Source organism: Canis lupus, chromosome 1 (genome assembly GCF_003254725.2).
Source record: "Canis lupus dingo isolate Sandy chromosome 1, ASM325472v2, whole genome shotgun sequence".
Taxonomy (NCBI): domain Eukaryota; kingdom Metazoa; phylum Chordata; class Mammalia; order Carnivora; family Canidae; genus Canis; species Canis lupus.
The window spans coordinates 62700139-62724166 of record NC_064243.1 but is presented as its reverse complement, the minus strand read 5'-3'; the positions used below and the strand labels follow the sequence as shown (position 1 = coordinate 62724166).

The following is a 24028-nucleotide window of genomic DNA, read 5'->3' as shown; positions in this document are numbered from 1 at the left end:
CATTTTAACAAATTTTAATCCTCATGCAAATCTATGTGGCAGGTACTATTAAGAATCTCAGTTTGCTGATAAAGAAATCAAAGTTGCACAGCTAGGAAGAAAAGGCATTAGATTTCAATTGGACAGCTTGATTCCAGCATGGATTATCTTAAACACTAAGAGGTATTTTAATACATGTCAGAGATAAGGATATTTTTGTATAGATCTGTTAATAAGTTATCTATGTCTAAGTATCCTAACAAAATGCATATTTTAATATTAGAATACCATAAGTTTATGCCATCTTTCATATGATAATTATTAAAATTATTTAATGATCATTACAATGCATAAATAATGAAAACCCTAAGTATTAGTAATTTTTACTTATTTTCAACAACATAATAAAATATGGTATCTGCGCCTCTTGTTTCCCAGCACTTTACAAGTCTTCAGAGACATTGGACTCTAAAGTAGTTGCTTGTTTGGTTTTGGACTTTAGAAAAAAAGGCTGACTGACTGAGGAGGGTATATTTTCTTGTTATCTTCATTGAATTATAAAGCATGAATGCCAAGGTTTAAATTTTTCGAGTTCCTTAAATGAAAGAAATTTGTGAATGCGTTTAAAGCCTAGTGTGATCAAATTTTCTTTTCTTTTTTTTTTTTACGATTTTATTTTTATTTATTTGGGAGATAGTGAGAGAGAGAATGAGAAGGACAGAGAAAGAGAGAGGGAACAAGTGAAAGCATGAGCAGGGGAAGGGAGGGACAGAGGGAGAGGAAGAAACAGACTCCCCACTGAGCAGGGAGCCCTTAAAGAGACTCTGTCCTAGGACCCTGGGATCATGACCTGAGCCAAAGGCAGCAACTTAACCCACTGAGCTACCCAAGTGCCCTTGATCAAGTTTTCTAATGACTTCAAGTCATTAGAAAGTCATTAGTTTTAGAGTGGGAGATGAATAAAAGTAAGAATCTAAAAAGGCACACGTTAATTTTTTTTCTCCACGTTCTATATTCATTCATACATACGTCCGTATGGAGAAAAGCAGTAGAGGAAAATCAGGAGTAGTGAGAAAAGCTGGAAAATGCTTCCCACATTCTGTTGAAATACCTTGCCCTTTAGGTGAATCTTTTAGTGTCCTTACAGCTTTTCCGACGTAGTAAACATTGGTGGTGTACTGCTTCAGGCTTCTCAGGCAAGGTTACAGGTGACTCGGTGGAAAAAGGGATTTCTTTTTGCCTCCTGACATCTTGGGATAATTGTCACTCTTTTTTCATGTTATTTTTCCCACCTCAATTCTCAGAATTCAAATACAAACTTGTATCCTTAAGGGCCTGTGGGTAGTCTCACACCTGGATCAAGATACTTTGACCTCTGTGCCTTCTTAGCTGCAAAACAATCTTTAAGGTTTACCAGTTGCCAAAATAGCTTATGATTCCAACTGGCATCTGGTGCTGAGACTTGTTACGTCTTCAGTGACTTTGGATGCTAGTCTAATGGCAACGCACATATATTTGGAGGTGAATGATGCCTGCTTTGACCTTCTTCTTTGTCCCTTGTATTTAGGATTTGTGCAGGTTTAAGGGAACTGTTCCTAAAGGGTGTCATGTTGTTAAGTGCAATTTTATGCAATGATACATTTTTGTCATATTACCAAAAAAAAATGGAGTTACTCACCAGCCTAAGAAATTATTAAACAACTGGAGCTAGTTTTAATATGCTATCGGAAATTTTATTTTTCTTGGAAGTTTGTTGAAAATGATAGGGCAATAAAATTCTACCTTTAGTGACTTGAATCTTTAAAATTTAATTTTAATTCTTATACGAATGGTTCTTAGCTGGAAAGAGCAGTCAAGAGTAACAAATCAAACATCATCTGCTTATGAGAAAAATATCCTTCTGAAGTCTAAATTGGTAGCACGTTGTTACTCAATTGGACAGGAGCTGGAATGGTTTTCATTTCCTGGCTCGAGTGTAAGCAGACAGAACTGGCACATGTGCAGAGGCTTCATTGGATTCTTCAAGCTTCTGATAGCCACAGGCAGTGACACTAGTCATAGGATCCAATCCCCAAAGAAAACGCAGTGCTGCAATAAAACATGCAGAGAGAGATTAAATTTATCCTTAAGTTTGAGTCCTAAGAAATAAATTTCTTTTGTCTTCTATAAGCAGAGAAATGTAGCTGTGTGTATGCCTTTACAGGGTTAGCTGCACAAGTCTTCACTTGCCACTGTAGAAATACTAATGGTCTTCAAGTGACCATGAGTTAAAAAATTAGTTGATGATGTTCCTGCAAAAATATGCCTATGTGGGTCATCATATTTCACTATGAGCTGTAAAGATTTTATTGTGTGTATGTGTGTGTGTATTTTAATCCATGACCCCCACCGTCACTAGTGAGAAATCTAAGTAGATCTACCCAGAGCAGTGAGGCTGTCCTGTGTATAAAACTGAAGTACAGAATCAGGAAAATAAAGTAGTAGGATTTTATCCTTGAGATTGGTCTGAGTTGCAGAACTGGGTTGCGTCTGCTTAATCTACCCATAAAGTAAAAAACATACTCAGAAGTACATTATTTTTTTTCAGTCTAATTCTTCTTTAGCTTCATTTATCTTTATTTTTTCTTAAGGAAAACTTATTGAGAAGTATAGCCAACACATGGAGATTTATCTTCCTCTTAGCGTTACCTCCTTCCTATGTGTTTGGAAAGTGGTAGGCAATGCACACACCCCCCCTACACACACCTTTTCATGAATGGTGTTCTTGATCCTAATCTTGTTGAGATTTATCTTCTTTCACTTTATATTTTCCCTCCAGGATAGACTCCTGCTTATTTCAATTCTGTTCCATATCTAGAGCTCATTCCCATCTAATGGGATGCTTCTGTGTACGAAAAGGCTATAGACTAAGGAGTGCCAAGGAGGCTCCAGCTGCTGCTTCTCATCTCTGTTCTCTGATGTGCAAACTTCCATCTACCTTGCAGGAAATGCAGCCATGGACCAACATGGGTTGTGCAATCCCATAAACCACCACCCTATCCAGTGTGCTTCCCAAGACCAAGTAAGGCTAGGAGGCTTTGACAGGACTACCCAGGGCAGATGATCTTTAGCATCTGGTCCTGCGGAAAGTTCTAACTCAGGTCTGATCCTCCTGTGGGAGCTGCAGAACCTCTGCTTTATTCTTCTGAGTGGCCAACAGATGTCTGCAGAGAAAACACACACACACACACACACGCCTATCTCTAAAGGAAAAATATTCTTCTAAATGACAATTTCAAGGCCTTCTTATCTCACAATGAATGTAGTATTTCATGTAAGCTTTCAGGTTAGAAAATTTCATCTCATTTCTGTATTCAAATCCTTACTAGAGGTAAGAAACTATCCCTTAAAGCTGACTCTGTTGGCCTATCCAGACTCCTCTAAATCTTGGGCATTTTACTTGCTTTACTGGCCTGAATTCTACAAGCACCAATCTTCTCCATAGCCTCTGTTGGTCTGAATAGAAGGGAGGAAGTAAGGTACTGGAGGGGAGGATTTTGAATTTTTTTTTCACTTGGAAAAGATTTAACCCTGTGGATGACCTAAGGTTTTAAAAAGGTCATTTTGGGGGATCCCTGGGTGGCGCAGCGGTTTGGCGCCTGCCTTTGGCCCAGGGCGCGATCCTGGAGACCCGGGATCGAATCCCACATCAGGCTCCCGGTGCATGGAGCCTGCTTCTCCCTCTGCCTATGTCTCTGCCTCTCTCTCTCTCTCTGTGACTATCATAAATAAAGAAAAATTTAAAAAAAAAAATAAAATAAAAAATAAATAAATAAAAAGGTCATTTTGCCCACTCCTGGAACTAAACCAGCACTGTCTGATAGTAATATAATGTCAGCTGCATATGCAACTTAAAATTTTCAAGTAGCCACATGTTTAAAAATGTAAAAAGAATAATATGAAATAAATTGTACTGATGTGTCTTATTTAGCCTAATCAGGGTCTCAGTGAGGGCTCAATCAGAAAAGCAGAACCAGTAGAAGATTATGCAGATATATTTGTATATTAAGAAATTTATTACAAGGAATTGGCCTATGTCATTGTGGGGACTGGCTAAGCAAGTCAGAGCCCATAGGACAGTAGTCAGGAAGGGAAAATCACAGGCAAACTTCAATCCACAGGCAGGGACGAAAGCTGTCATCCCCAGACAGAATTTCTTCCCTCTCTCTGGAAAACCTCATGATCCAAAATCATCTTCTTATTTAAAGTCTATGGATTAGGGATTTTAATTATATCATAAAATACCTTCAGAGCAAATCCTAGATTAGCGTTCATTTGAATGACTTGGGATAGTCAACCAAGTTGACACACAAGTAAAATGATCACACTAAATATGTCCAAAATCGTATCATTCTGATGTTATTAATATAAAATCATTAATGAGATATTTTACATTCTTTTTTGTACAAAGTCTTCATAATCCAGTATATACTTATGCTCACAACGCATCTCAATTTCAACTAACTGTATACCATGTCCTTAATATGCACGTAAGTCCTGCGGTTCCTGCCCAGTGTAGGTCCAGCTAGTGAAAGTGATTAGGCAGGCTGGTTATCTCATGTCCTTAGACAGTTCTAAAGATGCAGATTCTGTGTGTGTGTTGGATAAGATTTATGTTAGCTTTATTGCCTATAGCCTATAAGATGTGGCTTTACTGTGCCTTTGCAAACTGGGCATGTTTCTTTATAAACATCAACATTTTCCATACATGTACCTCTATATGATAATTTATGGTGCAGCACACTCTTGCTTGCATAATTGTAGAAGTGCTGTGGAAACCAAGAGCACAGGGCAAACAAAAGAAATACAGTCCTGAGCCATCTGAGCAAGCTCTTGGGGGCTCATTTTTGTCCCACAGGGGGCATTTGGCATGTCTAAAAGACATTTTTCATAGTCATGACAGGGGATGGATCTATGTGCATTTAACAGGTAGAAGCCAGGGACTCTGCTAAATACCACAGCTTGCACAGAGTAGCCCCACTCTACCTCCAAACAATGATTCACCCAACTCAAAAAGGACTTTTGATAAGTGGCCAACAGATATCTGGAACACACGCGCGTGCGCGCCTGCGCGCGCGCGCACACACACACACACACACACACACACACACACCTAGGGTAGGATTAAGAGATCTATAGAGAAGAGATTTTTTTAAATATGGTGAGAGAGGCAGTGAAATAGAAGTTTCCTATGGGCTTTGAAGATCTCTCTTTGATACTTGGAGAACTTTTATCAGAGATGTGATTAGGTATCTTAACTCTCGTGTATCTCTATTGCCATACCGAAGTCAGGGATGGGATAAGGGTAAAGGAATGGCCCTGTAAATGCTGACAGGGGAGATTCATGGGGCAAACAAGGGCGGGGTGGATTTTCACAGTGGGGATTACCTCCTTAGCAGGTGAAAGTCACTAACCATCTTTTCTGAAGATACTTAGGAATTTCCTATAATTGGTCTTGATTTTTGACTTCTGGAAAAATTACGAAAATGTAAATTCACATTTACAAATGGAGAATTTAAAATGTGTACAGTAATTAGCACCAACTCAGATCATCTGTGAAATAAAGTGATAAATAAATAAGTAAAACTCATTAGCATTTTTCTAAGAAAAACCATGGTATTAAGATTAAGTCACTTTTCAGAGGTAGTAATCGTATTTGTAAACTCTAATATCTAATTTAGGTCTATCCAAATTAACTGCAAATTCAGAATTAACTTCATTTTCTAAGCCTTGGCAGTGAATGTATACTGAAGCTAGCAGAAAATTAAATATATTTGTTAAAACTTGATATTTAGAAAAAAGCTGACTTATTCCATGAAATGTGTCATATCTGCATGCAGTAATTATTGGCTAAATGCAATGCCAAATTCTGATTATAAACATAGCTTAGAGTCAATACTTCTGAGATATATTTCCTATTAGGTTGTTACAGTTCATTTCACAAATTCTTAATTTAATATGTAAAAATGAAATCTTCCTCAATCTAAATGACATTTTTACTAAGGATTCTTAATTGTATCGAGAGTGATTGAAATAAAACATAATTATAGTTTGTGATCAATTTTAGCACTAGAAATGGTGACAACATATCCTCACTGATGTAAGTTTTTAAGCTTTTTCAAATAACACTAATTTGGAGGTAAATCCAACTTTTTTCTCCTTATTTCAATAAATGAGTGATTTATGTAGCAATATGTAACAATGACTTTTTCCATTGAGGAAGAATTAGATTTCAAGGTAAAATTTTAAAGTTTAGCTATAGTATATAGTTTATACATTTTCTTTTTTTTTTTTTTTTAGTTTATACATTTTCAAAAAGAGTTTTTAAATCATAAATTCTATGTTTTCCTAGAAATACACAAAGAAAAGGCTGAAAAGGAGGAGAAACCTGAAAGGAAAATACTAGCCAAAGGTAACTGTTTTGTTTTGCATTTATTTTTATTTTTATTTAGGAAATATATTTTGGGTATTCATATGGGAGAAAGGAACATTTTCATGTGGAGTGTTCCCTTGTTTTAACATTTTTGATAGCGTGTATATGAGTACCTTTATTTCTCGGTTAACTTCAGGTACAAATATATAAGTGATATTTAAGTATTGGAATCAAAGTAACTTCAAAACATTGTGACAATCTTTAAATTATTTACCACTGTTTTTTATTTACTAAGATAGTACTGTAAATACAGTTTTGGACTGCCTAGCAAATATTTTTTTTCTTCGTTGAATATGTTACTATAATGTCAATTTTTTTTTAACCTTGAATTTTTTTGCACCATACAGTACCTTGAAAATCTTTGGCACAGAAATGCAGTCATTATATTGCCTGACTACAGACTGCTACGACCCCTCAGCTTTCTTTCACAGCCTCTAGGGGGTACATGGACATTGACAACGTGATGATTAATATCCCTTTCAACTCAACTGAATCCAGTAACTGCAATCTTGTATTTGAGGCATATTAATAATGGCCAGCATTGTCTTGCTCATTTTATAAGCATCTCTTTTCTAGGAGTGGCCCTTGTAGTCATAAAACTTTAAAGAAACCTCTAGGAAGTTAGAGCTTTCAAAGGGATATATTTCTAAATATGTCCAGGATTCCTCAATGACCAGCCTCACATGCATTTTAAGTGAGTCGGGGCAAAAATTAAAATATCAAAAAAATTAAAATATCATAATTCCATATCATAAAAAGATGTGCTCTGGACATAAAATGAAATAATTTGTCCAGGATAGACATTGAATTTTGTGTAATATTTGTTATGTCAAAACTCACTAATGTAAAATTAGTTGCAAATAGTAGGATTTCAAATAATAGAAGTTCTACTTAACCTTAAATTATACCAATATGTGAATCTATATTAAAATGCCATTTTGAATATACCTATGCACTTCCTTTTTGTGAAGAGCTTAAATCATTCTGCATATTATGTCTTTAATCCTAATGTTTGAATTCATTCCTGATTGGTCAATGAATCCTTATACAATCAGGGACATTGAAGCTTACTCAGTTGAAACCTATTTATATTTGTACTTAGGGAACTAATGTCTTCTTACTGTTCCCTTTCCTTTTTTGGTCCCTAATTCCTTTGGTCAGGGAAATAGGACACAGCTCCGGGGTATGGATTAACTAAGCTAGCCATGACTGAACTGGCTATGTGTTTCAATCTGCTGGAAGTTAAACAGAAACTCAACTGGTTCCACACGATTGGAGTCTCTGCTGTTTTATCTTGCAGACTGTACTATTAATTTAATAGCAGTACTGCTGGAGTGGCTGTGGTGATGCAGATGGCACCATTTGCATTTTGGACCTGGTTCTATTAGAGTCCTGCTGTTAAAGACTTTGAGCAGTGGGCTGTAGAGTGGGCTTATTAAACTAGTGAGTCTTGCATAATTAAAACAGTGAATTTGGCTGAAGTTTAAAATAAATTTCTCAAAGGCTGGGTTAGAGATTATTACCTGAATATATTCCCTGAATAGACCAAATATATTTTGAAACGTATTTCTCAAGAAAGAGAAAATGGAGCTTCAAGTGTTGAAGTCTTCAATGAGCTTTAGGGGTAGTTTCTTCTTTCCATATTTTTTCTGTGTCAATATGAATGAAAGTTTCCATTTTACTGCTTGGTTTCTTCATCCAGGTAGAATAATGCCTGCTTTTTATTTCCAGGTAATTCAGTGAAAATATATGCAGTTTTATAACTATTCACATATGTAGATAAATATGTTTTCTCTATGCCACATTTCATATCAGTCATGGTTATGCATGACAGATGGTTAGGAATTTAAATTCTTATCTAAAAATTTGAACTCTTATAAGAAAAGATACAATGTAGCCAAGGTAAGAGTAGCCTGTGATGGTTATAAACGTGCCAACAATTATCTGAGTCTAAAAAGCTGGTGAAAAATAAAAATAAAAAATAAAAAGCTGATGAGTTCTGGTGAAGCTGGTAGAGAAAAAAATACTGGAAGTGATAGAAGCTAGATTACTCTCTCTCTCTCTCTCTCTCTTTCTCTCTTTTTCTCCTTTAAGGGATTCATATGGCATTTGAAAGGGCTTTAGGAATGTTATGTCTTTGGGAAAGCTCTGGAACTTTACATGTAGATAATTTGCTCATCAAATGGAATACAAAAAAACAGACAAAATGTAGTCCCAGAGAAAATCCATTTCCAAAATAATTCTACATAAATATGCTATCTAATTAACTTTAAACATCAGCGAATCGATTTTGGTTTCCACCTCTTTTCATAGAAAATTAGTACTTTTTATAGTCATCCACCTTATCTAAATGATTTTAATTCATGAAGCCAAGGTAATTTTTATTCCTATTTTTCCCTCTGTTTATTTTGTCAGATGTTTTTTAGGGCAACACAACAGTTTCTTGGAACTGAGGGGTGAGCCCTTTAATTCTTAATCTGGCAATAAGTACTCATTTTGGTTTTAAGGTATAAGCTGGAACATGTTAGTTAATGTTTTTGTTTTAATTAACCTTGATTTGTCCCTACATAAAAGAAGTTATCACTTATTTTATCAATATGATCACAGTAATTCTATATCCATGACCTTATATTAAAATAACGTAGTAATTCAGCGGAGTATTAGAAGAGACTTACAATCATATTTTAACTTTTCTTGGGTTACCAAGATACCACTCACCAAATTGTTGCTGATGGCCCCGTAAGTGCGTAAAATTCCATCATGCTGGAGGGGTTTGTAGGCACTGAGTGTTTTGCTGTGTCAGAAGTTAGCTTGAAGAATGCTGTTTCCAGTCCAAAGTGATGGCTTCTAATGGAAGATTCTGTAGGTCAAAATGACCTTGCAGAATACACTCATATTTAAGCCAAATCTTTTAGAATTTTTTTCTTTCTAACCTCTAAGAACTAATTTCTAGCTGGAGATGAGTAAGGCAGTCTAGAGCCCGTAGTCCATGGGTAAATCAGAGGAGTAGATGACCATTGTGGGATGCAGAGCCACATATCAAATGACAGGAAATATCAGTCAGTCTCACCCAGTTTGGGTATCCTTCAGAGGTATAAGTAACTATGTATGCATATGTCTTAAAACAAAAGGTAGATAGTCATTGTAGAGAATTATAGAAACTAGTGCTATTTGTCATCAGACTCAGGTCTGAGTTATGATTGTTAAAGACCATTTCTTTGGCTCATGGCAAACACTAGACATGCTTATTCAGTAATTAAGCTAGGAGCACAATATATGATTTTGACAAAGAAGGATGTCACCACTCTTTTCTCCTACTTTTAGAAATGTCTTGAATTAACCAGAATCCAGATCTCCTAACTACTAACTCTGTAACTTTGGACAGGTTGATTTGTTTTTTGTTGCCTCTATTTTCTCATATGTAAAAATGAGTAGAGCACAGTTTTAAAGATTAAATGATTATGAAATTTATATATGAAACTATTCAGGGAATTCTCGGCAAATTTTAATTTCAGCAGTAACTATCAGTCAATTAACTAATCCTCTTTATCACTACTGATTAGGTCAGTGACAATCCTTTGCAGGTTTCTTCGCTGCGTTATTTCTCATCCTATATTTGGGACCACTTGATACCCACTGTATCATAAGCTGAAGGAACTTAAGCTCTCTCATCCCAAGATTCTGTAACACAACACTAAACTACCCTTTTGCCATTTCACCTCTGTATCTGTGCTTACCTTCCTAAAAACAAGACAAAACAAAACAAAACAAAACAAAAACCTCATGTAAGCATTTATCTACTATGAAACACACATTGTACTTAATCTATGATCCTAACATGTCACCTAATCTTCATGGAAGAATCCAATATGTGAGATATAATCCCATTTAAAACCGAGAATAGGGATCCCTAGGTGGCGTAACGGTTTGGCGCCTGCCTTTGGCCCAGGGTGCGATCCTGGAGACCCGGGATCGAATCCCACATCGGGCTCCCGGTGTATGGAGCCTGCTTCTCCCTCTGCCTATGTCTCTGCCTCTCTCTCTCTCTCTCTCTCTGTGACTATCATAAATAAATAAATAAAAATTTAAAAAAATAAAAAATAAAAAAATAAAACCGAGAATACAGAGGTTTTTCTGACCTTAATGATTTTCTCAATATCTCATGTTTATTAAGTGGTAAAGCCAAAATTTAATCTCAGATTTCTCTAACTTAAGAGTATGTGGCTTTCCCACTATCCCTCCACCCCAGTTTCTTTCTTCTTTTTTGCTCCATTGTGTCTAAGTGTCTGTACTAGAATTTTCTCACAGCTGAAGGATCTTGAATTTTTTTCTGAACCTCCACAGTTAGGACCTTGTAATCTGCTGATTAACTTCACTGAGGCTTGGAGTTGTCTTGCTTGAGACTTACCTGCATAGCATGGTACTTAATAAACAATTTCCACCTCTAAATTGCCTCACCTTTATTTCTACACTTAGCAAGATGAGAAATGAGACCTGACAGTACTTATCCTTTTGGTAGAAATGCCAAATGGCATGTTGTGTGTGTATTAGTTTTCTGTGGCTGCTGTAACAAATTACCAAAAATGCAGTGTCCTAAAACAATAGAAATTCATTATCTTACAGTTCCCGAGGCGATAAACCAAAAATCAGTTTCACTGGGCATACACAAATTGTCATCAGGGCCAAACTACCTCAAGAACTCTAGAAGAGAATCTGTTCCTTGCCTCCTTCAGCTTCTAGGGCGGCTATACTTCTTGCTTTGTGGATGCATCACTCCAATTGCTGCTGCTGTGGTCACAGTGCCGTCTCTTCTGTCCTCAAGTCTTCCTCTGACTACCTATTATCTCTTTTCATAGAAAAGAGTTGCATTTAGGATTCACCTAGATAATCCAGGATGATCTCCCTCTCTCAAGATCCTTGATTTAATCACCTTGCTATTTTTTTTTTTCCCTTATGTGGTAACATTCACAGATTCCAGGGATTAAGACAGGTATGCATTTTTAGGGGTGCATTATTTAAACCACCCCACTGAGCTACTCTTTTATAAGAGAACAAGCCAGTCAAATATTATAAAAGACTGATAGCTAAATACAAAATTTAGTATTTAATGATAGAGATCACAGAATGGCAAACTTTGCCAAATTTACTGTAGCAACATTGTCATAAGAGTTTTTATATAACTTTAGCCATCAGCACAGCAAAAATAAGATGTAAAATTATTATTGTTAGGGAATTCATGTTTGGAGGACGTATTTAGGTTTCATCGTTTACCAGAAATAGTCAGAATAATTCTATTATTTTTTATTTATTTTAAGAAGCCAGATATTTGTTCATTTTTAATTTTTTTTCCTGACAAGGATATGTGAAGAGTTTAGTCATAATAGAAGTAAGATAATGTTTAATTATGGCCAAGATAGCACCATAACTTCCTTAAGATATTATAATATAAATTCCTCATTAAAAATTCATACTCAGCGTGCATGTACTTTAAATAAAAAACTTGAGAATGACCTGAATACCTCAAGTATTTTTTATATTAGATAATCTCTTCACATTTCATTTAAAACATTGATTAATTTAAGCACCCAAGTGGTTAATTAATTTTGATATTTGAAAAGACTGAAGAAGTAGGATGTGAAAAGTCTCTGGACCCTCCTACACAACTCTCATCTGACTTAACACAGTTAACTAACAGACTTCTTTCACTCAGTGTGTTTGAAGCTGTATTAAGTTCCACTGCACAGAATGTCTTCATCCCTCTATATTATTGGTCACAATAAAGGATATCACTATCGCCCAGGCTATTCAAACTGCAGAACTGGGGATCATTTTTGCCAGTGGTGGTATGAGTTTGATGGACTTTAGAATCATCTGGATAGTTTTGAAAATATATATATTCATTGCAGACTCCATTCTGGGGCCATTAAATTTTGGGAGGTGAGACCAGGGTTCGCATCGAGCTCTTCTAATGATTTAAATGATTGGACAGGGTTAGAATTGCTGTCAACTAAACTCATGGCCTGGAGTCTGAGTTTGAGTATAGTCCACCGAAGTTTTCAGTGACAAGGCTGTATTTAAAAAAAAAAAAAAATGTATAATTGGTTGTCTTTAGGTGGGGTCTGTACCTACTGTTTATCATAGTCTTCACCACTCTCTCTCATCACTCCTGGAGTAGACATTTAATATGCCTCATTTCAGAAGAATTTGAGTTACAGTCCTACTAAAGACATCTTGGTTTCTTTCATTACAAAGAGAGGTCCTGTTTAGCCCTTGTCATACTCCTTCTTTAGTATAATTTATCCTAGTCTCACCCCTTCCACTGCTATCTCCTCCATAATCACTTCTCAATTAGATTAGGGCCCTCTCTCTTTCTTTCTTTTTTACTTTCACTTCTTTATTAAGTAGGATAGATGCCCAGCATGGAGCCCAGTGTGGGGCCTGAACTCATGACCCTGAGATCAGAACCTGAACTGAGATCAAGAATCGGCCACTCGGGATCCCTGGGTGGCGCAGCGGTTTAGCGCCTGCCTTTGGCCCAGGGCGCGATCCTGGAGACCCGGGATCGAATCCCACGTCGGGCTCCCGGTGCATGGAGCCTGCTTCTCCCTCTGCCTGTGTCTCTGCCTCTCTCTCTCTGTGACTATCATAAATAAATAAAAATTAAAAAAAAAAAAAAAAAAGAATCGGCCACTCAACTGACTGAGCCACCTAGGTGCCCCTAGGAGAGTCACTTCTTAACTGATTTCCCTGAATTACTCTTCAAATTCATGCTATTCATGACACTCACAAGCTTAAATCCATCCTTTACCATTATAGTGCCTTAGAGAGAAAAACCACATTTTCTACCATGGCATAGAAGACTCTCTTCATATAATCAGCGATAACCATACAAGTGTCCAGCCTTGTGTATTTTTCCCACCCTGTAACCTCCTCCTCAACGCCCTGAACTCTCAACTCAGCCTCTGCTGCCCCCATCATAACAGCTCAGACCCACCCACACTGCCTGTGTCATAGGCGACCACACTGTGGGGTGCTCCCTAAGCAGGCTCCATTACCATCTCACAGCTCTGTGCTCTGTATGTACCATTCTCTCTGGCTAGTAGGCTCTTCTTGTGGAGTCACTTGTCAAGTCTCTTACTCATTTTTTTTGATTCTCAGATGGACTATCAGTTCCTTTCATAGGGCTTCTTTGCCGTCTTTCACTCTGGGGTCATTTAGGCATTTTCTCCACACTACTTTTCTATCCCTGATTTCACACTATAAAGAATTTTGACACCAATTTTTGGTTTGGGTGTATGGATCTAATTCATTAAGGGCAGGAACTATATTTGTCTTCATATATGTTCTAGGTCACTTTTGACATTTCCTCTTGTGCTTCTGTGTTTTCTTATTTATAAACAAAGAGATTCAAGCTCAGTGGTCTTTCAGATTCCTACTCGCTCTGAATTCGTGTGCTTACATCAAATTAAAAATGACTCTAACATCTAGCAAAGTACCCAACACATGAAACATGTTCAATAAACATTGAAATAATGAATGAACTAATTAATGAAATATTCATTTTCTCTATTTTGTTAATCTTTACTTGACTCCTATTGACAATTTTTTCCTTGGATATTTCTATGTTTATTTTCAAATATATATAATTATTCAGCTTTAATTGGGCTATTGTAATGTCAAATTTATTCGGTCAGCAGCAATTGAAGAATTTGATAGTAAGCTCCATTATTAAAACAAAGACAATCTGTAACATGTAATTAGGAAAAACAATAAAATTTATAATATAATAATATAGATTAAAGTAATACAGATTAATTTGGACAATTTGGAAAATGCAAAATAGGAAGAAAAAAGAACCACAAACCAATTATTCAAAGATAAATACTAATATATTTTTTATTTTCCTCCAGTTTTTTCTTTCATTTAATTTTTTTAATGCAATTGCCTAATGCAATTGCAATTTTTTTTTAAAGATTTTATTTATTTATTCATGAGAGACACAGAAAGAGAGAGAGAGAGACAAAGACACCGGCAGAGGGAGAAGCAGGCTCCTGATGTGGGACTCGATCCTGGGACTCCAGGATCATGCCCTGGGCTGAAGGCAGGCACTGAACAGCTGAGCCACCTAGAGATCCTTCTGCAATTGCAAATTTTATTGTTATTTTTCAGATAACATTTAGGCTTTTATTTAACTATTAAACATGTTAATTTACTCCTAGAATAAACTAAAAGAGACTGGAACCTGGTGGGTAAACATACAACTATATGAGGGAACTTTATCCAAGATGGTTTCTAGACAAAAGGAAAGTTTTTTAGGCATTCAAAACAATAGGTATTTGCTACATCAGCCTGAGATTTTTATTTATTTATATTTTTTTTGTTTATTTTTATTTTTATTTTTTTCAGCCTGAGATTTTTAGTGTTCAGGTGAAGAACTGACCTCAGGAGTGGGGAAAAGTTCACAGGGAGAAGTGAATGCTGATGAATGGCATGCGGTCAATATCAAAGTGGACCAGCCAGTGGAAATGGGGGAACCCTGGATAGGAGATATTGTAAATAGAAAAAAATTGGTCACAGCCATTAGGCAATAATATACATTGTTATTCATAGTATTTAATTTGTACCAAACACCATACTGAACACCCAAAATTCAAGGATAAATTTTTAAGGCTCAGTCCAATGAGAGATCTAAAACAACAAATACACAGTTATACCACTGTGTAGTAAGTACTTCACAAAGAGATGTCCTAAAGGAGACGACTGGCTGCCTCAGTTGCTGAATAGTTCTGATTGGAGTTTTCTGGTGAAGCATTATAGGGAATGGACAGTTTAGGATTTAGATGTGCACTCTGGAACCTAAAATGGAAGACATAAGAGCTAGGTCAAGGGTCAGTCATCAACAAATCAGGTGAGAACTTGGTTAAGAGAGCACAAGAGAACCCAAATGATTGGTATCAGTATCCGTTTCCTAGTAACAAAGTATGAAAAACCAGATGGCTTAAAATAACAGAAATTTATTGTCTCACAGTTACAGAGGTTAATTAAATTTATTTGCTACCATCAATTGAAAAATATAGTAGCCTATATATTGTCTCCAACATCAAGATTTCAGCAGGATTAATGATCTCAAAGAGCTCTACTGGAGACTATTCCATGCTTCTCTTAGCTCCTGGTGGTTGGCAATCTTTGGTTTATAGGTGAGCCACTCCAGTCTCTACCCTCATTTTTAAGTGGTTTTCTCCCTGCATCCCTGTTTCTTCCCTCTGTGCATATCTCTGTGTTCAAATTTCCCCTTTCCATGAGGACCCCAGTCATATTGAATTAAAGATCACGGTAACAACTTCATTTTAACCTGATTGCCTGTTTAAAGACTCTATTTCCAACTAAGGTCACATTCTGAGGTTCTGGGGATTAGGACTTCAACACATCTTTTGAGACTATGCAATTCAATGCATAATGGTATTATATGCAGTCAGAAGAACATTTTTAAGAGGGTAATTTAGAATAATAATCCTGATTGACTGGTTTAGGATTGTTTCTGGGAAACAATTATAGTACTGGAATCATAGGCTGGCAAAGGATTTTGCTGGAGATGAGAATCAAAAGCCAAAAAGGATAGGACATTAAAATGTATCTGAATATCCTGGAGCTCCTTATAAAAATGCTCTCAAAGACCACAAACTAATTTAGCCAGCCTGTATTGTATAAACTTTTACTTTTGCCTTCTCTCAGCCATACTTAATTGACTCTTTACAGTACAAAATATATTTTCTTTTTCTCTCTGGCAGTTGTGCAAGATGAACCTGGAAAATGAGACAAGAAGGCTCTACACAAAGCTATGCATCACCTCCCCCACAGTGATTGTTCACTTTGAGGAGGTGGCTACAGTTCTGACTGAGCCTCAGTTGAAGGGGAAATTACCTGTACAATTAAATCAGATTTGAGAGTAAAATTAATATTTTGGGGGACACCTGGGTCGCTCAGTGGTTGAGCATCTGCCTTGGGCTTAGGGCATGATCCTGGGGTCCCTGCAGGGAGCCTGCTTTTCCCTCTGCCTGTGTCTCTCCCTCTCTCTGTGTGTCTTTCATGAATAAATAAAATCTTTTTAAAAAATCCACTAATATATTGGAATTTAACTGTATACTTTGTGATTTGAAGCATATATCAGAGGAGCTTTATAACTTTGGGTAATTTGCTTAATCTACATTTTAATACATAAAGAAAAGTAATTTTATTTTTACTATTTTTTAAGGTTTTGTTTATTCATGAGAAACACAGAGAGAGAGGTAGAAACATGGGCAGAGGGAGAAACAGGCTCCCTGTGGGGAGCCTAATGCCAGACTTGATCCCAGGATCCCGGGATCACAACCTAAGTTAAAGGCTGACCCTCAACCACTGAACCACCCAGGTGCCTCAAGAAATGTAATTTTATTGTGAAAAATAAGTGTATATATTATTGCAGGATTGACTGTAGATAACATGCTTCAGGAATCCAACCAGCAGCCTTTGACTCTTAAAAACAAGTTTCTAGTCTGCACAAGACCTACATGGACAAGGCTTCAGAGTTTTTGGAGGAAGAGTACTGATTTGGCAATCTGATCACCATATTCTCATTCTTCTCTGCCATGGACTCCTTTGAGGCAGTGTTTTCTTATCTGGAGAAAAAGAAGTTCAGGCTAATTGATCTCTTAGGTTTCTATCAGCTCCAAAATTGTGTGCTTATTTTAAGTAAAAAGTGATAAAGTCATCCTTTAGGAAGAATGAGTAATATAATCGTGGACAATTTTCTCTCCTCAAGAGTGTTTTTCTATTGAGTTCATCATTATTGCTTAGAATGTGTAGAGCATCTTGCCTTAGCACAGAATGGAAATTCTACAGATTAGTTACAAAACTAAATACACAAAAACATACAGAGACATACATACTAACCAAGAACGCATCTGACATTTTGTTCGGTGTTGGCTAAGGCCTAGGCTCTTCAGTACTGAAAACTTTTTGACACCCAACTTTTGAGTTTTTCCAACGAGAAACAGAGAGATCAGCAAAGAGCTCCACCAACCTGGCCCTGAATGCCTACTGCTTGGCCTGTAGGGAAGGTTTACCAGATTAGAACTTCAGGGTCAGGTGCACTATGAGCTCTAGTACATTTAGGAAAGGACACAGGGCCTGTCTGACAACTTGCCAGGGCCAAGCTCTGTAAAAGCACAGAGCACAGCTTGCAGAATGCTGGAAAGGGACCACATGGGGTGGGCGAGAGAGACTGCTGCAGTGTTAAGTTGAGCTGAATGTTCTGGTCAGGGAAAGGTCAGAGTCTGGGCAAGTGTAGGAATAGCAGGGCCATGCCAACTCCGATGCCAAACATCAGGGCCATTCCAACTGGTGGATTCCATTTGTTTTTAATTATCAGTATACCGAAGGGACTTTTGCTTCTTGTAAATAAGGATGACAAACAAATTAAGCTCCAGCAGGTGCAACAAGCTTATTTTGTCCTGAGCTAAAACTATCCTAGCTAGCTAAGATGTTACTTGCCAAACAGAGCTGGTGACAAGAAAGGTACTTTTTTCTTCTTCCATTTGAAAACTTCTGGTTGTAGTTTCTAAGCAATGGAGTGCACAAGCAAATGCAGTTGTTGTAGCAAAGTGTTTTCTATTTTAGTGTGATTATTAAGGCAGTTACTGATGGTTGCATTGCTTTGATAAAAGAAATTTTAAAACTTGGTATCTGAGAGCTCAGTCTTGCCAAAGTTTGAAGTTTTCATCCAAGAAGCTTTAGTGGCTGTCTGCCATTTTGAACAGCTCCCTAGAGCACATGGGTCCAGCTGTTTCACTGAGCAATGTTATGGTACCATTTCTGAGGGGGATAATGAAATTCCAGCATACAGGATTGTGTCTGTAAATCAAAACTTAGACTGTGAGGAACCAGATTTTCCCCCAGGGTAACAGGAATAAGGCATTAATATGCTAATTTGAGTCTGAATTCAGCCCCCCCTTGCTCTTTTGATTTTGTTTTAATTCTTCCATTTATGCCTGTGCACACGTCAGCCAGAAAATCCTTTAGTGGAATGGACAACCAGCTGTCCGAGGTGGGTGAGGTCTGGTCCTTCACAGAAGCAGAGATGCAGATTAGGTGTTCTCCTGGGGATTTTGCCAATCAGGTTCCAAAAGCACAGCTTATCTCATACAAACTTGGTTCCCCCTAGAGAACTTTTAAAAGAGGCTTTGTGTTTGCCAAGATTCTCTTTTGGTTTTTAGCTTAATTAATAGATATCCCAAAGAATCAAAATAAGCTATTTGTGGTCATGTTTACATATAATGTCCTCTCTTTATTTTGTGAGATATTTATACTGAACTTAATAACTCAGAAACACCTAAAAGGAGTATTAAATGTGAGGAAAAATAATGTCGAGATGTTCAAAGGTGAATTTTTTTCTTTTTCTGCCTCTCACTGGGGTTTAATTATTTAAGAAATTTTGATAAACTATAAAACTTTCAGTGGCCAGAAGCAAGCAGTGCTTATAAAATCTATACCATATCGTTAATAAATAGGATTGTATTAGAAGGTGAAAGTAGTTTTCCTTAGAATATTTCAGAATTTGGCTTACTCTAAAAGAAATCTATTAAAATTCCACTATGGGGCAAACACCATGAGATGAGCCAGGGATACGAAAAAGAAATAATGTGGCATAGGCTTTGGAGTGATTTCACCTTCTAGGGAGTCAGATACATGAACAGTGGCAGTACTATCACTTAATTGTTAAAATGGAATTATGCATATGGTTCCATTGATGTGTGAACTAAGTAGAGATGAAAAAACATTTTACAGTGGAGGAGGAAAGTGAGTCAGTACTGAAAGAGCACACTGACAAGAGGAAGCGTGGGAGTAGAAATTCTAGGTGGAAGGCACAGGCAGGGAAACAGGAGGGCACACGGTGTGCATGTGGAGCTACAATCATTTTGATATAACTGGAACGTGAAGTTCAGGGGGACGTTCGTGTGGATAAGATTGGGTTGATAAGCAAATATCAAACCATCAGAGCAATAAAATAGTTTTGGATTTTACATAGCACCTACTATGTAAGAGATACCATGTGTAGGCAATGAGGGAGATACTAGCTAATATTTGTAACAGGTCAATAGTATAATCAGATTTTCTAATAGGGATTAGAAAGGTTATTCTGAAAAAATCTCAAGCTGAAGGTTCAAGGGAATAGTTAGGATATTATTATAATAATATCTGCAATAATAATGTAGCAATAAGGGCATTCTACTCCAAATATTGACGTGGTTTCTTTCCCTTTCACCTTTCCCTTCCCTTAACGGGTTAATGTCTTCTCATCTTTCACCTCCTTAAATGTGAGACACTCCCCAAGTGCACAGACTAGCTAGGTCTCTGAATGCTACCCTAAATATTTTCTTCATGGCAGTTATATCAACTGCAATTAACTACCTTTGCAGTTGTTTGTCCTACTTCCATTATTCATCAGCTTGTTGACATCACAGTGACGGGGATACAGTCTGTCTTGCCTAACAGTCTTCAGCACACAGCAGGTGCTTTCTATATTTTTGTGTAAGTCAATGACAGGAGGAGAATATAATATTGGATCAAAAAATATGTGTAAAGGTAATATTGAAGGGTGGATTGAAAGAATTTGGCAAATGAACATAAATGGAAATTAAAAGATGAATCCTGGATGACTCCCATGTTTCTAGCCTGACCATTGGACATGTCGTTAATAAGAGTTATGACTAAATTGTGGGGATAGATTTTGATTTAAATTTGAGCCCTACTATATTAATTAATTGGATCACGGCTTATAGTAAATTAAGTTTAGTTTTCTTTGAAAGGATTTGGTGTCATTCTAGTCTCATGCCAGCGTATTTTCAAAAACTTTTAGTATGGAATGCTTCTGTAGAAGGGTAACACACATAATTTATGTTGATTATACTTTGCATCGGATTCAGAAAATTATCTCTCTGTATTTCTGTTTTTATATTTTGCTGTTTTTCCCAGCATTATGCTGGGCTCCTTTGGTGCATAGCATGATAAATTTTTGAAATTTTCTACTACATTATGTTGAAGTTAAAGATTTGAAAGAGCTGAGGTGTATTCTTACATTTGCAATCAGACTTGGTTTTGGTACAAGTTTGTGCATGGATATGAAATAAAACTAGAAATAAAAAAATATAGTTTTGTTAATATTTAAACACCTAACTATGTAAAACCTCATTCTAATTAAAAAAGATTTTCAAAAGCAAAAGATAAGTTTTTGACATCAAAAATTGCCATGCAAACGTCTCATTATTTATTCTCTTTAAGTGAAAAGTATTGTCTGTTTTTTTCCAGTTGCACACAGAGAAAAAGAAAAAGTAAAAGAAAAAGAAAAATCTGAAAAGAAAGGTATGGAGTTAGTCTTACTCTTGTTCTTACACATTGGCCCCTCCTCCTTTGAATTCTTCTTCTCTACATTGGATTTTTAAAAATTATATTATGATATTTTCCTTAGAATTGAATCTATAAGGAGTCATTTCTAGGTTGAAGCAAAAAAAAAATACTTAAGACTCAAATTCTGTTACCAAATTACTTTCTAGAAATATATCTATTTTTCCCCTGGCAGTTGTGAGACTGCCTTAGCCAACAATGAGGGTATTATTTCACAGAATATTTGCCCATTTGACAGGTAAGAAAGTATACTTCATTATTTTTAACCTTCATTCTTTGATGACCTCTAGGACTGGAATTTTAACAAATTTTAATTTGTATGTATTAGTTTAGAAACTACAATGTAGACTCCTTGTTTCATACATACAGATACACTGAAAAGCTCCTGCCTTCGTCTGAGTCTTTCAGATCCCATTCCATCCTACCCAATCATACACACAATGAACCGTATTCGAGTTTTATGTGTATCTTTCAGGGCTTCAATATGTATTTATAAGATAATATAGATTATAGTTTCTTGCTGTTTTTTTATTTTTTACACAAAATTTAATGTGTCCTCTATTCTGGCTTTTATAATTCAATAATATGCCTTAGATATCTTTCCATATCGGTAAATAGGTATTTTCCTCATTTTTTAAAAAAAGTTTCATAGTACGTATGTATTTATTTACTATTTTTTTAATCATTTTTTTATTGGAGTTCAATTTGCCAACATATACCATAACACCCAGTGCTCATCCCGCCAAGTGCCCCCCTCAGTGCCCATCACCTAGTCACCCCCACCCCCCCACCACCTCCCTTTCCACCAGTTTCATAGTATTTAAATGGAGATATTTTCTTCCACTTTATCTTTAAACTGCTTATTATTTGTAGGTTGAAGGATTTAAATATGATTTTTAGTGATGTATATTTCTTATGTAACTATTCACACTCATTACAGATTTTGCCTAATAATACTTGTGCATGTCATCTGGGTATATTTTTTTGTCACTTTTTCAGATATTTTTCTCTGGTTTCATGGTTAAGGTTAGGGTTTCTGTCTTTGTGCATAGACACGTGTGAGCGCATATGTGTGTATATGCATGTGTTTGTGCTTTGATTCTTGAATTTTTATCTTTGGCTAGATACATTGATAGTTTCTTTTGACATGTTTGCTCTGAATCTTCATTCAAAGATTAATTAAATACTTACTAATATTGCCCCAAGTTTTAAAAATTAGTTTTGTATTTCACATTTAACTTTAATTCATCACAAATCCATTGCAATGTACGATGTGAAATAAAACTCTAATTTCTTTTTTTTTTTCTACTCTTGTTTTAGAGTGGCTATGTCTAGGATATTTGTGCTAGATTTTAGCTGATTTCTATATCCACAATATACATAGCCTGCTGAGCTATCTTCTGTGAAACATTCCATAGCTAGACTATTTTAGAATATTTTAGGAATCAGATCATCGAAACATGTTTCAATCTTTATTTTATAATCACATCTAAAATTTCAAATTAAATACTTATTGCTTTATTAATGTTTACTTAGTGATAATAGCCACAAATTTTAATACAGCCACCTTTTTTGCTCTAGAAACAGGTGTCTATTTCCCTTCTGCTATTAATTTATGTAGAACCATTGGCATCAGGTTCGATGCACTCTGAGTGAATGAAATAATCTCATATTTCTTATGATTTTTTTTCAACTTTCCCAGTGGCTAAATATCTTTTAATAAAAAGTAGTTGAGAATTTGTTGCTACTAAATTATACATGTTACAGGGGAATTTTCAAATTGGAAAGCAGAACAAAATCGTTCATTGTAAGTGTCCTTTCATTCATTGTTAACCAATGAAAGGAGTTTGCTTTTTATGAAGTAAGTTATTTTACTGGGCTCCATGACCTTGTGTGAATTGTGCCTTTCTTAGGTTGGCATAGTGCTCCTTCAGCTAATGTTGTCCAAGCTATTACTCATAACCCCAAACGGTAGTGGAGATGGCTGTGGGGGCAGGCTGAGAGGTTGAGAGGCTCACTGGACAGGGAGGCACCTGCTCTTTCTCTAGCTCAGCAACTGCCAGGGTCACTTGGTCTTCAACGGAGCATTGTGCTTTAAGCTTTCTGTGAGGTTTGCTTTATCTCTCCAAGGTTCTGGAGAAACTATTCATCAGCTGTATTTTAAAAGAATAGTTTGTTAAATACATGTTTAGAGACATTTTTTCTTTTATAATACAAATAAAGCTGATGGATGTTAATGTTTTTATTATATAGTTGGAGAAACGGAAATAATTGGGACTCTAATTTTTTACTCCAATAATTTGGCTCTTTCCTTAACCCAACTGTTTAATTAAATCTCTTACTTTTTCATTTAATTTCCTATCACTTGTTGCATTCCCATTATTCTCTGATAAATAATACATAAATGTTGAAAAATGTATGGTGGTTTGGGAAACTACCAAACCACACACAGTTTAGTACACTTGAAAGATGACTAACCTGCACATGCTCCTTTACTTAATAAAGTTAGGAAAAAAATTCATATTGACTTATTAATTTATTACATAATGATGAAAAGGTATGATGTTTCAGGTATCATGTCAAATACTATTCAATTAAGAAGCTACACACCATCACTAATCATTTGTGATTACATTATACTTTATTGGTTGTTCTCTCCCGAACATACTATTTCTTAGGGATTATTCAGAAAAACTTTTTCATTGTCAAAATGTCTTTAGAGTGGAGGACATTTGATAAGCAGAGACCAGAAATGCTAAGCATTTTTGTTGATGCATAAGACAGTCCCTTATAGTAAGAAATTATTATTCCCCAAACGTCAATTATGTCCTGGTTGAGAAACACTGTTCTTAATCAAAGCTCTAATTCTGATTTAAATATTTATTCCAATTAATCATAAAGAGAGTATTTCTCTCTGATAAAATAGCATCTTTTGACAAGTTATCCTAAAACTGCTCTCTCTGTCTTTCCTGAAAACTTTATCTATTTAGAATAATAACTTTAAAAAGGAGAATGAGAGTAGCTTTCAAAATGCTTTCTAAATCTTTAAATTGGGCTTTATCCAGGTATTATTACATTAGTATCTTTTTACTTCTAAATCAGGCTTATTAATGTCATCGATCTTCAAAATAGTTCATG

At 36.0% G+C, this 24028-nt stretch overlaps 1 protein-coding gene across 18 annotated transcripts in view; it reads left to right on the top strand.

Moving 5' to 3' along the window:
• TRDN (triadin) overlaps nt 1-24028 on the top strand; it is a 362541-nt gene that overhangs the window by 86577 nt on the left and 251936 nt on the right. For all 18 annotated transcript variants that reach the window (XR_007413384.1, XR_007413383.1, XM_035705844.2 and 15 more), the window contains exons 5-6: nt 6371-6430; nt 20795-20848. Coding sequence is in view for 16 of the 18 variants with exons in the window: in XM_035705844.2 (XP_035561737.2) it covers nt 6371-6430; nt 20795-20848 (114 nt within the window). In the remaining 2 variants the exon portion in view is untranslated. The remainder of the gene's footprint in view (nt 1-6370; nt 6431-20794; nt 20849-24028) is intronic.